The sequence below is a fragment of the Rhincodon typus genome, chromosome 13 (assembly GCF_021869965.1).
Source record: "Rhincodon typus isolate 14 chromosome 13, sRhiTyp1.1, whole genome shotgun sequence".
NCBI lineage: Eukaryota > Metazoa > Chordata > Chondrichthyes > Orectolobiformes > Rhincodontidae > Rhincodon > Rhincodon typus.
This window is the reverse complement of record NC_063344.1, coordinates 71,102,247-71,117,565: the sequence shown is the minus strand read 5'-3', so window position 1 is coordinate 71,117,565 and position 15,319 is coordinate 71,102,247. Positions and strand designations below refer to the sequence as shown.

The 15,319-nt window shown below is 43.4% G+C and overlaps 1 protein-coding gene across 2 annotated transcripts in view; it reads left to right on the top strand.

The window, feature by feature from the left end:
- Window positions 1-14,321: 14,321 nt before the first annotated feature.
- LOC109915386 (ephrin type-B receptor 1) overlaps window positions 14,322-15,319 on the top strand; it is a 442,994-nt gene continuing 441,996 nt past the window's right edge. For both annotated transcript variants that reach the window (XM_048604552.1, XM_048604551.1), the window contains exon 1: window positions 14,322-14,526. In XM_048604552.1, the coding sequence (XP_048460509.1) occupies window positions 14,475-14,526 (52 nt within the window). In that variant the 5' untranslated portion in view covers window positions 14,322-14,474. The remainder of the gene's footprint in view (window positions 14,527-15,319) is intronic.

Here is a 15,319-nt window from a genome sequence, read left to right as displayed (position 1 = left end):
CATTGTCACTTGGCCTCTTGACATTGCTGTTCACTGTATTTAAACCAGCTGGTGACTGGGAAGCCCAAAGGCTCCAGAGTCAGTGAGTTATTTAAATCATAGTCAACGCCATGCACCACAAGGAGGAAAATCTAGACGACTGTCTTTATTTCTCCCCCATCATTTCAAATTGGTTTATTGCTTCAATATTTTTAACCCCATTTCATGAAAAATCGTCAAATGATACATTGTGGAAGAAGGCCATTTGGGCCATCATATCGGTGCATGTTCTTTCCAAGAGTGATCCAATGAGGCTCACTCCCTTGCTCCATCCCCACAGACTTACAAAGCACTATTTTTCATGAATTTTTCCAATTCTCTTTCGAAAGTTTCTGTTGAATCTGCCTGCACCAGACTTTCAGGCAATGCATTCCAGATCATCATAACTTACAAGTTGTCTTAAGGCCATCACACTCTTGCAGTACATTCTGTTTCTTTCTTTCTTTGTTCTCTACCTGCACAATAAACCATATTAAACGTTAACTGTATCACCACGAAAAGGGGGAATCTGTTTGTGACATGTATTCACAGGCCTTTGGAGTAGTGTAGCTGTAATTAATGAACATGCTATAACGCCAGCAATAGATAAATATTGGTGTTGCTTCTTGAAGCCTGTTCTATAAATAAACCTGTCCCGTTAAGATAGATCAGTGACAGCTCATTGAATTGTCCCAGTAGCCAAATTAACCATGTTGAATCATTTTCTTACAGCTCCCCACCTGATTCATTGCAAAGAGGAAGTGGACTACCTCTACTTAAATTACTGAGGCTACCTATTTGAATTCTCAGCACCAGCTGATTGTTTGATAAACTCTTTGCACAGCTGAGCTCAGTAGCCTGAAACAACTGGATGCCCTATATAATTCCGAGCGAGCTCTACATTCCATTATAATGAACAGAAGTGGAGCCTGGATAGCCCCAGCTCACTGTTAACTTCAGAATTTCAGCAGCAAGCTCCAGTCAAATCTGTATATTAATTGATGATGATGGGTATTTAGAGTGGAACAGAGGTCCTGGCATTTTAGCGTCAATGCAGTCAAACTGTGTTGTGATATTTCGCTAAAGGGCGTTACTGTAGAGTACTTAGGGCACTTGTCACACAGTGCTTTGGCCGTGTGTTTTGACCTGACATTTGACCTTGCCAATTAAACCTGCAATGAGTTTTGCCCACTCAGAATTAGGCCAGCAAGGAACAGGCTTTATCCCCTGGGATGCCAAAAATGGCCACATTTCACACACCCTCATTTTCAACGCGCAATTTCAAACATGCAATGCAGAAAAAGGAGAAAAAGGAATGGGTAAGATTTATCTCTCTAAGGAAGTCACAACAGCTGATTTGAATGTATGTTAGTACAAAATATATAGCAGCTTCTTAAAGTGGTTTATATCTTCCTAAGAGTGAAGTTTGACAATTGACCAAGGCTTTGATTGTATTATATAAAATTTACAGCACAGAAATAGGCCAGTCAGCCCAAATAATTCATCCTGCTGTTTATGCTCCACATAAGCCTCCTTCAACCTCATTTCATCTCACCCTGTTATCAGACCCTTCCACACCTCCCCCTCTGAATAGATGTTATCTAGCTCCTCCATCAATGAATCAACCTGATTCACTTCAACTGTCCCATGTGACATGAGCTTCCACATTCGCGCCATTGTCTGGGGAAAGAGGTTTCTCTTGAAGTACTTAGCAGATTTATTTATAACTATCTCATATTTAAAGCCTAGTAAATACTGACAATTTTCAAGTCTATAAGCCTCTGAAGAGAAAAGGTGCGAGTGGAAGCGGATACAATTACAACCTTTAAAAGGCATTTGGATAGGTACATGAATAGGAAAGATATCGGCCAGAAGTAGGCAGGAGGGACGAGTCTAATTTGGGATTGTGTTTGGCATAGACTGTTTGGACCATAGAACTGTAGAATCCCTACAGTGTGGAAACAGGCCCTTTGGCCCATCAAGTCCACACTGACTCTTAAATCATCCCACCCAGACCCATCACTCTGTAACCCACATAATCTACACATCCCTGAACACTATGGATGATTTACCACAGCCAATCCACCTAGACTGCACATCTTTGGACTGTGGGAGGAAACCAGAGCACCCGGAGGAAACCCACACAGACAATGTGCAAACTCTACACAGACAGTTGCCCAAGGGTGGAATTGAACCCAGGTCCCTGGCGCTGTGAGGCAGAAGTGCTAACCACTGAGCCACTGTGCCGCCTTGTTTTTTTTTCTCTGTGCTGTATGACACAATGACTCTATGAGAGTTTGACTGGGCTTGTACTGACTAGAATTTAGCAGAATGAGGGGGACCTCATAGAAACATACAAAATCCTTATGGGACTGGCCAGACTAGATGTGGGAAGAATGTTCGTGATGCTGGGGAAGTCCAGAACTAGGGGTCACAATCTAAGAATAAGGGGGAAGCCATTCAGGACTGAGATGAGGAAGAATTTCTTCACTCAGAGAGTTGTGAACCTGTGGAATTCTCGCCCACAGGAAGCTTTTGGGGTCATTTCATTAGACATATTCAAGAGGGAGCTGGACATGGCCCATGTGGCTAAAGGGACCTGTGGGTATGGAGTGAAAGCTGGAATAAGATACTAGGATTGCTTGATCAGCCACGATCACATTGAATGGTGGTGCAGGTTTGCAGGGCCGAATGGCCTACTCCTGCATCTATTTTCTATGTTTCCATGTTTCTTTTATTTTGCTCCGTGCACGGATGCTACCAGAACTAGGTGTTAAATATTCCTGTGTACAAGATGCTCAGGAAGTTTAGAAAAAGGGGAAGGGTGGCAGTATTGATTAAGGAGAAGCTTGAAGTGCTGGAGAAAGAGGCTGTATGTCAGAGGAGTTAATGACAGAATCCGTTTGGCTAGAGCTAAGGAACAAGAATGAGGCAATTTCATTGCTTGGAGTAGGCTACAGGTCAACAAATAATAGGAAGGACATAGAGGAAGAAAACTGTAAGAAAAGGTCAACAGTTATTGTGTAGTTATGGTGAATGTCATCTATTCAAATACAGATAGTTATTGTGTAAAGGGCAAGGGGGGAGGAGGCAAGTGTTTTGTGAGTGTGTTCAGGTAAATTTTTTTTAGGGGAGGTGATGGCCTAGTGGTATTACTGCTAGACTATTAATCCATAGTCCCGAGTAATAATCTGGGGATCTAAGTTCGAATCCTGCCATGGCAGATGGTCAAATTTGAATTCAATAAAACAATCTAATGATTACCTTGAAACCATTGTTGATCGTTGGAAAAACCCATCTAGTGTACTAATGTCCTTTAGGGAAGGGTATGCAGGTTAATTTGATCTTAGAGTAGGATAATAGGTCGGGACAACATTGTGGGCTGAAGGGCCTGTACTGTGCTGTACTGTTCTATGTTCTATGAAACTGCTGTCTTTACCTGGGCCTGGTCTACTTGTGACTCCAGACAAACAGCAATGTGGCTGACTCTTAGCTGCCCTCTGGGCAACTAGAGATGGGCAATAAATGCTGACCTAGCCAATGATGCCCACATCTTGCCAAAGACTATGTAAAGAAAATGAGAAGGAAGGTTCTTCAATACCTGGTTCTTGAGGATGAGCAAGCTCAAGTGGATCAAATGTCAGTGCAAACATATTGAGGCAACAGTGATCACTGTATCATTACATTTAGAGTGATTATTGGAAAAGGATAATTAACAATCCAGAGTAAGACTTAGACAAAAGCTGACTTCAGTGGGATAAGAATAGATCTGGGTTGAACATATTGAGTCAACTGCAAGGAGATTTATTAGCTGAACAACAGTTCAGAAATAGTCAAGAACTATGCTAGGGGAGTTAATGTTATTCCAGGGCCAGAAGTGTTGGTGTAAAACCCTGCAGAGGTAACTTAAAACTGAGTACTTTAAAGCTCAGGTGTATGATAACTTCGAGAAGAAGCTATTACGAGTACATCTAAATGTTAAATTCATAAGTGATGAAGAGACACTAGTTCGAGTACTGTATGAGTGATGTTTTGTGTACTGTACCAGGGAGGTATTTTCAGTACTATACTAATGCTATTTTGTTTCTTTTCAAGTTATTAAGCCGTATTTGAGAATTAGTGGGATTGTGCTTTAATGTGTGTTTTTAAATTAATGAATTTATTTGCAGACCATTTGGATTTTTTTATAATGGTTTCTGCTGTATGTTGAAGCAAAGTCTGCAGTGTTACGTGTTAATATTTCAGCAAGAGATCACTTTGTTAAAACTAAGACAAATAAAGTATGATCCATAAGGCCAGATTCCTATATGGGATCTGACTTCTCCAGCTGGGAGAACTTCAGCTGGGATCATAACATGTGGAACCATTGTAATGTGTGAGGAGGATAGTGGAGAATTTCAAAAGGACATAGACATTTTGGTGGAATGGGTGGAGACATGAAAGATAAAGTTTTTATTATTTATTCATTTTGTGGGATGTGGATGCCACTGGCTGGCCAGCATTTATTGCCCGTCCATATTTGCCCTTGAGAAGGTGGTGGTGAGCTGCCTTCTTGAACTGTTGCAGTCCTCCTGCTGTGGGTTGACCTACAATGCTATTAGGGAGGGAATTCCAGGCTTTTGACCCAGCGACAGTGAACGAATGGCGCTATATTTCCAAGTCAGGTTGGTGAGAGGCCTGGAGGGGAACTTGAAAGTGGTGGTGTTCCCAAATGTCTGCAGGCCTTGTCCTTCTAGATGGAAGTAGTCGAAGGTTTGGAAGGTTTTGTTCAAGGATCTGTGGTGAATTTCTGCAGTGCATCTTGTAAATATTACACAGTGCTGCTAGTGAGCATTGATGGTGGAGGGAGTGAATGCTTGTGGGTGTAGTGCCAATCAAGCGGGCTGCTTTGTTCTGGATGGTGTCAAGCTTCTTGAGTGTTGTTGAGGCTGCACTCATCCAGGCAAGTGGGGAGTATTCCATCACACTGCTCACTTGTGCCTTGTAGATGGTGGACAGGATTTCGGTAGTCAGGAGGTGAGTTATTCGCCACAGTATTTGTAGCCTTTGACCTCTTGCAGCCACTGTGCTTCTGTGGTGAGTCCAGTTGAGTTTGTGGTCATTGCTAACCCTCAGAATGTTGTTAGTGGGTGATTCAGTGATGGTAACACCATTGAGTGTCAAGGAGCAGTGGTTAAATTGTCTCTTATTGGTGATGGTCATAGCCTGACATTTGTGTGGTGTGAATGTCACTTGCCACTTGTCAGCCCAAACCTGACTATTATCCAAATCTTTTTGCATTTGGACATGGACTGCTTCATTGTCTGAGGAATCGTGAATGGTGCTGAATATTGTGCAATCATCGTGAACATCCCCACTTCTGACCTGAAAATAGATGAGGCAGCTGAAGATGGTAGGGCCTCTGTGGAACTCCTGCAGAGATGTTCTGGAGCTGAGATGACTGACCTCCAACAACCATGACCGTCTTCCTATGTGTCAGATTTGACTCCAACCACCAGAGTTTGCCCCCTGCTATCCATTGATTCCAGTTTTACCAGGGCTCCTTGATGCCACACTTGGTTGAATGCAGCTTTGATGCCAAGGGCTGTCACTGTTATTTTTGTTTGGTAGCTTTACCAGGTTGACACCTCACCTTCAGGTATGCCTGGTGCTGCTCCTGGCATGCCCTCCTGCACTCTCCACTGACCCAGGGTTGACCCCCTGGCTTGATGGTAATGGTTGAGTGGGGGATATGTCAGGCCATGAGGTTACAGATTGTGCTGGAGTACAATTCTGCTGCTGTTGATGGCCCACAGCGCCTCATGGATGCCAGTCTTGAGTTGCCCGATCTGTTGAAAGTCTGTCCCATTTAGCATGGTGATAGTGCCACACAACATGATGGATGTTATTCAATGTCAAGAAATGTGAGGTGGCTTATTTTGGACAGTAAAACATAGGAAGGCAACGTAAAATAAATGGTACAATTCCCGAGGGTATGCAGGATCATAAGGACCTGCATATGTTCATGCATTAGTCATTGAGTCCTAAGTTATTCGTGCATGGGACAGAGGGTAGAAACACTACAGCGAGTAACTCACCTTCTGATTCCCAAAAGCCTGTCCACCATCTACAAGGCACAAGTGAGCAGTGTGATGGAATACTCCCCACTTGCCTGGATGAGTGCAGCTCCAACAACACTGAAGAAGCTCGACACCATCCAGGACAAAGCAGACGGCTTGTTTTGGCACCACATCCACAAGCATCCATTCCCCCTACCACCGACACTCAGTAGCAGCAGTGTGTACTATCTACAAGATGCACTGCAGAAATTCACAAAAGATCCTCAAGCAGCACCTTCCAAACCCATGACCACTTCCATCTAGAAGGACAAGGAGAGCAGATGTTTGGTAACACTATCACCTGCAAATTCCCCTCCAAGCCAGTCACCATGATGACTTGGAAATATATCACTGTTCCTTCACTGTTGTTGGGTTAAAATCCTGGAATTCCTTCCCTAAGGGCATTGTGGGTCAACCCACAGCAGGTGTACTGCAGCAGTTTAAGAAGACAGCTCACCACCACCTTCTCAAGGGCGACTAGGGAGGGACAATAAATGCTGGCCAGCCAGAGACGCCTACATCCCACAAATGAATTTAAATAAATGTGGCAGCGCAGTTTGAGGGAGTGGTTAATAAAATATACAATATCCTAGGCTTCATTAATAGGGGCAAACAGTACAAGAGAAGACGGTTATATACAAACTTGTACAGAATATTAGGTGAGGCCTTGTCTGTTGTACACAGGTTTGGGAGCCACATTATAGGACATTGGGGAAAGTGAAGAAAAGGTTCACAGGATTTATTGCAAAGATAAGGAACTTCAGTTAGGAGGGTAGATTGAAGAGGTTTGGACAGTTTTCCTTGGAGAAGAGAAGGCTAAGAGATGATTTAATTGAGATATCCAAAGTCATAAGGGGTCTGGACAGAATAGATCAGGAGAAACTGTTCTCATAATGGAGAAAACACCACAAAAGATCTCCAACCTCAATAATGGAGTAGCCCAAAACAGCAGTGCAATTTACAATGTTGGAGGATTTGCAACCAACTTTAGCCATAAGAGCTGAGTGGATAATCCATCTTGACCACATCCTGAGGTCTCCAGCATCACGGATGCCAGTCTTCAACTAGTACCGTTCACTAGGCATGGCACTAAGAAACAGCTCAAAGCACAGGATGCTGCAAAGGCAGTGGGGCCTGCCAACATATCTGCAATTGCACTGAATCATAGGATCCCTACAGTGCAGCAAGAGACCATTCAGCCCATCGGGTCTGCACTGACCCACCAAATGTCATCCCATCCAGATTCAGTTCCCCAACCTATCCCCATAACCATGCATTTACCTGTGCTAACCCATCTAGCCTGCACATCCTTGGACACTACAGGTCAATTTAGCATGGCCAATCCACCTAACTTACACACCTTTGGGGATTAGTGCTGTAGAATTAGCAATGTCCCAAGCCAAACAATCTCAGTGCAGCTACAACAATGGCGTCTCCACAGCAGCGTGAAAAATTACCTGGATATGTCCTGTCTAAAAAAAGCAGGGAAAGTCTAACCCAGCCAATTAAACCCATGTCAGCCTACTCTCCATCATCAGCAAAGTGATGAAAGCAATTAGCAATTGTACTTTTGTGTTGCATTTACCTCAGTTGACCTTGACATTGAGGCAGTATTTGACCAAGTGTGATATTGAGGAACCTTAGCAATACTGGAATCAATGGGAACTGGGGCAAACTCTCCACTGGTTGGAGTCATATCTGGCACAAAGGAAGATGGTTCTTTTTGTTGGAGGTTGATCACCTCAGCCCTAGGACATCCTTGTAGCAGTTCCTCAGGGTAGTGTCCATGTCCAACCACCTTTGAATGCTTCATCACTGATTTTCCTTCCATCATAAGTTCGGAAGTGGGTACATTCACTTACGATCACAGAATGTTTCGCAACATTTGTGACTCCTCAGAATGTGTCCATATGGGCAACATCCAGGCTTGGGCTGACACATTCCATGTAGCATTTGCATAGACAAGTGTCAAATAATGTCAACAAGAGAGTAAACAACATCCTCTCTTGTCATTTAATGGTATTACGCACATTAACAAAATCCTCGGTTTACCATTGACGAAAATTAAACTGGGCCATTATATAAACACTGCGGCTAAAATAGCTGGTCAAAAATTAGGAATTCTGTGGTGGGGAACTCATCTCCTAACATCTCAAGGACTACCCACCGTCAATACACAGAGAGTGGTTTGTGTGTGGAATAAACTGCCAGAGAGAGTGGTGAGTACAGGTACGGTTACAACATTTAAAAGACATGTGGATAGGTACATGGATAGGAAAGGTTTGGAGGGATATGGGTCAAATGCAGGCAAATGGGACTAGTTTAGTTGGGAACATAGGTGGCATGGAATTATTGGACCGAAGGATCTGTTTTCATGCTCTATGACTCTGTGACTCTATAATAAGACATAAGTCAGGAGTGTGACCGAATATTTGCCACCTACCTGGATAAATGCAGCCCCAAATACACTCAAAAAAACTTGACATCAACCAGGAAAAAGAAGCCCACTTTATCAACACTCCATACATTCACTTCCCTCACTATAGCGGCAGCAGTGTGTATCATTTACTGCAGTAATTCACCAGGTTCCTTCTAGTGCATCTTCTAAACCCTGACCTCTACCACCAGGTGGGGCAAAGGGATTTGGTGGCATAGCGTAATGTCACTGGACTAGTCATAGAGTGGTCCAACATAATGGTCTGATGCTGTGGGTTCATATTCCATCATGGAAGTTCATAAGATCTGTTTATTGACAGACAGTCATGACCATGAAACCATTAAAAACCCATTATGTTACTAATGTCCTTGAAAGACGGCAACATGCCGTCCCTACATAGCCTAAATGTGATTTCATATCTAAGATAATGTAGTGGACTCTAAGCCACTCACCATTCTGTTCCCTGTCTGTCTCGGGGTTAAAATCCTGGAACTTTCAGAAGTGAATGCCAGTGGGTTATTTGCATTTTTATGGCCATGTTAACTCTGTGTTGTAATTTTTAACGATCTGTGCATATTCACTCCGACAACATTCAAGACTCTCTCTTGTCAAAGAATATGTAGTGCCATCATTCTTCCTATTAAAAATGCCACTTCACAATTAGCTAGAGTGAGTTTTGTTTGTCATTTACATGTCTACTTTGCAAATGTTTGGGATTAACAATATCGCCAAGTTAGCATCATCTGTGGATTTGGGAAGGGTACTTGAGTTCTGACTGCTAGTTTATTATGCAAATGAACAGCATTAGTCCAAGCAGTTCTCCTTGTGGGACACCATTTGCAATCTTCTCCCACTTTATGTACCTACCTTTAACCTTCTAATCTCAAATTTTTGTTTTCTAACCAGCTTGCTATGCATTCTGCTATCTGGCCTCCAATTCTATATTCTATAAGGTCCTGACCTGAGACACAAAACTACTATACTGTACCTTATCAAAGATCTTTTGAAGATGCAGGTATATTACATCTTTGAACTATACCTGTGTACCATGCTGTTGCTTCTTCAAAGATTCAATAAGGTTGTTCAAGCATGACCACCCCTTTCAGAATCTGTGCTGACTACTCCATTAAATTTTCAGTTTCTAGATGTCATTCTATTACATCTTTGTGTAAAGATTCTATTATCTTTACTACCACTGGCATTAAGCTGACTGGTTTATAGTTTCTTGGACTTATTCTGTCTTCCTTTTGAAACATAAAAATAATGCCAGCTCTCCAGTGTCATAGTTATAGACTCATACAGCACAGAAACAGACCTTTCACCTCTGGCACTATTCTTTTCCCTAGTTTTTAAAAGTGTGAATAGTATAGTGCTTTTCCTACTTCATGCTTCTTTTAGTATGCAAGGATACAATCCATTAGGACCCTACAGTTTACCTGTTCTCAATTGGACCAGATTGCTAATGATCTCTTCCATTTCTGCCTTAAATGTCCTGATTTTAAATCCATTTTCTTGCTTGTTGTGTCCATCCTGTTAGTTCCCATAGTAAGTACTAAGGTAAAGTATTTGCAGTGGAAGTACTGATTGACATGCTAGCTGATTGCTTAGACTGTATTGATTAGCTTTCTCCTTAAAATGCCTGCTTGGCAGTGGCAGGTCTTGCATTTCTCAAACAGATGGGATTGGGATCAAACTCCCCAGCACGACTTGAGAATATAGGCTAGAATGTTAGCTCTGGCAATACTGAGATATTAAAGCTGACGTCCCAGCTTGTTATCCAGAAATCTATTAAAGACCCCTCATGTTCTTTGACCACAACTCCACACCCGCCTCAGTTTGTCAGTTGTTGAAACCTTTCACCTCTAGACTTGGCTACACCACATTTCTCCTAACTGGAGACTAGCAAATGTTGTCCCCTTGTTCAAGGAGAGTAGAGACAACCCTGGTAATTATAGACCAGTGAGCCTTACTTCGGTTGTGGGTAAAGTGTTGGAAAGGATTATAAGAGATAGGATTTATAATCATCTAGAAAGGAATAATTTGATTAGGGATAGTCAACACGGTTTTGTGAAAGGTAGGTCATGCCTCACAAAGCTTATTGAGTTCTTTGAGAAGGTGACCAAACAGGTGGATGAGGGTAAAGCGGTTGATGTGGTGTATATGGATTTCAGTAAAGCGTTTGATAAGGTTCCCCATGGTAGGCTATTGCAGAAAATACAGAGGCATGGGATTGAGGGTGATTTAGCGGTTTGGATCAGAAATTGGCTAGCTGTAAGAAGACAGAGGATGGTTGTTGATGGGAAATGTTCATCCTGGAGTTCAGTTACTAGTGGTGTACCTCAAGGATCTGTTTTGGGGCCACTGCTGTTTGTCATTTTTATAAATGACCTAGATGAGGGCGTAGACGGATGGGTTAGTAAATTTGCGGATGACACCAAAGTCAGTGGAGTTGTGGATAGTGCGGAAGGATGTTGCAGGTTACAGAGGGACATAGATAAGCTGCAGAGCTGGGCTGAGAGGTGGCAAATGGAGTTTAATGTGGAAAAGTGTGAGGTGATTCACTTTGGAAGGAGTAACAGGAATACAGAGTACTGGGCTAATGGTAAGATTCTTGGTAGTGTGGATGAGCAGAGAGATCTCGGTGTCCATGTGCATAGATCCCTGAAAGTTGCCACCCAGGTTGATAGGGACGTTAAGAAGGTGTACGGTGTGTTAGGTTTTATTGGTAGAGAATTTGAGTTTCGGAGCCATGAGGTCATGTTGCAGCTGTACAAAACTCTGGTGCGGCCGCACTTGGAGTATTGCGTACAGTTCTGGTCACTGCATTATAGGAAGGATGTGGAAGCATTGGAAAGGGTGCAGAGGAGATTTACCAGGATGTTGCCTGGTATGGAGGGAAGGTCTTATGAGGAAAGGCTGAGGGACTTGAGGCTGTTTTCGTTAGAGAGAAGAAGGTTAAGAGGTGACTTAATAGAGACATACAAGATGATCAGAGGATTAGATAAGGTGGACAGTGGAAGCCTTTTTCCTCAGATGGTGGTGGCTAGCACGAGGGGACATAGCTTTAAATTGAGGGGTGATAGATATAGGACAGATGTCAGAGGTAGGTTCTTTACTCAGAGAGTAGTAAGGGCGTGGAATGCCCTGCCTGCAAAAGTAGTGGACTTGCCAACTTTAAGGGCATTTAAATGGTCATTGGATAAACATATGGATGATAATGGAATAGTTTAGGTTAGATGGGCTTCAGATTGGTTTCACAGGTCGGCGCAACATCGGGGACCGAAGGGCCTGTATTGCGCTGTAATGTTCTATGTTCTATGTTCTAACCAACCTGCACCTTCCACCAAAACAGAAGTCAACCTCATCCAAAGCTCTGCTCCTTGTACCCTAACTTGCACCAAGTCCCATTCATTCTACACCCCTGTGCCCAGCAACCTACACTGGATTCCATTATAGCAAGGCCTTGTTGTCAAATACTTCCATAATCTTGCCCATTTCTAGCTCTGTAACATTCCCTAGCCCCACAACCCTCCTTGATTCTGTGATCATTCAATTTTAGCCTCTTGTACATCCCACCATTGACAGCCATGACTTCAACAACCTGGGCTCTAAGCTCTGTCCCTCTATTTCCTTTGTACCTTTGCCTTTGACAAAACTCTAAATCTACTCTAATATCTCATTATGTAATTTGGGATCAAATTTTGTCTCATCACACTCTTGTAATGTGTCTTAGGATTTTTTTATGTTAAAGGTATGATGTAAATGTATCAAATAAAAGCAAAATACTCCAGATGCTGGAAACCTGAAATTGAAAGGCAAAATGCTGGAGAAACTTGGCGGGTCTGGCAACAAGACAGCAAAGACATTATAATTTACACACTTGTTAAAATTTAGAGAAATGAACGGTGCCAAAGACTGTTGGACAGCTAGCACAAATTTTATGTTTCAAAAGGAAGATAGAAACAGAGTTAACATTTTGAGTCCAATGTGAGTCTTCTTTGGGACAGTTATAGATTCATAGAGTCATTGAGATGTACAGCACGGAAACAGACCCTTCAGTACAACTCGTCCATGCCGACCAGATATCTAAATTAATCTAGTCCCATTTGCCAGCTTTTAGCCCATATCCCTCTAAACCCCTTCCTATTCATATACCTATCCAGATACCTGTTAAGTGTTGTGTTTGTAGCAGCCTCTGGCAGCTCATTCCATACACGCACCACCCTCTGTGTGAAAATGTTGGATCTTACATCCCTTTTAAATCTTTCCCCTCTCACCTTAAACCTATGCCCTCTAGTTTTGGACTCTCCCACCCCAGGGAAAAGACTTTATCTGTTTAATGGTATCCGTCTTGAAACATTAACTCTGTTTCGCTCTCCACAGATGTTGCCAGACCTGCTGAGTTTCTCAAGCATTTTCTCTCTATATATAAATGTACATTGTTGTTGTTATTTTTCAGGGCACGGATTACCAAATTAGGTCCAAAGATCTCTGAAGGGACCACTGCCTCACTAATGCCCCTATTCACTGTTCTATCACCCCCAACAACTCATTCCCCTTCATGGGAGTCACATTCCTCTGTAGTGGCAAGACCAAACATAGGCGAGATGACTGCTTTGCAGAATACCTCCACTCAGTCCACAAGAATGATCCTGATCTTCCCCTCACTTGCCATTTCAACATGATATCTTGCTCTCTTGTTGTTTAGCTCAGTTGGCTGGACCATTGCTTTGCAGTGTAGACATGAACTGCATGGGTGTAATTCCTGTACTGATGGAAATTACCACAAAGGCCCTGCCTTCTCAACCTCACCCCTCTCTTCAGGTGTGGTAACAGTGGGATTAAACTCACCGCAATGGGGCTCTTGTGGCTGTGAGCCAGGAAGCCTAGGATAAAGTTCCACCTCCTCCAGCGGTGTGTCATAACATCTCTGGACAACTTGATTAGAAATGTCTAAACTCACCAGTCATGACTTCCCTATCATGGGAGAGTGGACTGTGGTGAGCTTTACTTACAATTTATTCACATCTCTGTCCCAGCAAGACTGCAGAGACAGGAATGAGATGAATCGCAAGCTAATCTTATTCTTTTAAACATGCGTTGCTTGAAAGATAAATTTCTAGCCATGGCTCTCTTCTCTTTCTGCTCGCTCACCTGGGATTCTGCACCTAGATCTGGAGCAGGCATTCGAATTTGAAACCTTCAAACTCAGAAGTGACCAGGCCAGGCAGCCACAACTGGATGAGGTTTGGAGATGAACCTGATGGGCCGACAGGCTTGGAAGGATTCCAGATATTGCTTTGGTGGGGGAGGAGGAGGATGGAGGACCAATCTGTTTAAGGACCAGAGCGGTTGTTGTCTGTTTGCAACACATCAGGTACTGGAGCAGGCAGAAATTGTGATGTCACTGTCAAGGGGGTGAAGAGTGAAGGGGCTACTTGGTAAAATGGGACACAGAGCCCTGGAACAGGGAATGTGTAGTACCTATCATTCCCACTAGATAGTGCCATCTCACTTTTATTTCCTTTCCCAGCTCCATCAATAGTGCAAAGTTTGCTGTTTCTTGCATCCTCCCCCCTGCAAGCCCTGATTTGTGGGTTGGGCTGACTGATGATTGGCCGGGTTGGAAGAAATGAGAGGCTGCGATTGGAAGGGGTTTGGTACTCGGGGGGTTGGGTCTGGTATCCCCTCCTCTCCCGACCCCTTCCACATCCAGCTCCCTGTGTCTGTGTGTGTATGTATGTTTGTGTGTGTGTGTAAGAGAGAGAGAGAGAGATAGATAGAGTACTCCGTGCTGATCGAGCCTGCAATGTGACTGTACAGAGAGACAGAGACTCGCGCTCCGCGTTCTGGAATATAACCAGCAGCAGGAAACCCTCCCCAAACCTTCCCCAACACCAGCCCGGGCAGGATCCAAAATTATGATTCCCATTCTCATCCTCTGCCTGCTGTCTGCAGTCGGTGCTGTGGAAGGTAACAACCGTCCCCATTCTCTGTCTCCTCTCTGAGATTTACCTCAGCTTGCAATTGTCCAGCTTGTTTTAAAACAAAACTTGCATGTTTAAAAGAAAAAAGTTGCAGTCGCCTCTCCCCATGTGTTTGCAAGGGGTGATAGAGTTTTTTTGTGAAAAAACGAAAGTAAAATGTGATATTTATTTGCAAATTGATGTTGGTTGCTCGACCCTCTCCCACACTGTTTCTTTCGCCGCTGCAATGCAGTGTGGCTTTTCCGATGGGACTGGGCTTTACAGTGCGCCAGCTGGATTGGCCTTGGCTGTTGTGGGTTTATCCTGTGATGGGACCCTCTCCTGTCGTGCGGCCCCGGCACTTTGCTGGGCGTCATTGGAGGGATAGCCATCATTGGATGACTTGGGGTATCAAAAAAAAGCTCATTCTTGTGGGTTGTGCTAAATGTTAACAACGATGCAGAAAGTGATGAAAATGTGTATCTAAAGTGCCTGTGTGTGTACCTGTGTGAGTGTGAATGTATGTATCTGTGTGTGTGGATGTGTGTGTATGGATGTGTGTGTGTATGTGTGTGGATGTGTGTAGCTGTGTGTGTGTGAACGTGTGTAGCTGTGTGTGAGTGGATGTGTCTCTGGGTGTGAATGTATAGCTGTGTGTGTGAATGTGTCTCTGGGTGTGAATGTGTAGCTGTGTGTGTGTGAATGTGTCTCTGTGTGTGAATGTATAGCTGTGTGTGTGTGAATGTGTGTGTGTGAATGTGTAGCTGTGTGTGTGTGAATGTGTGTGTGTGAATGTGTAG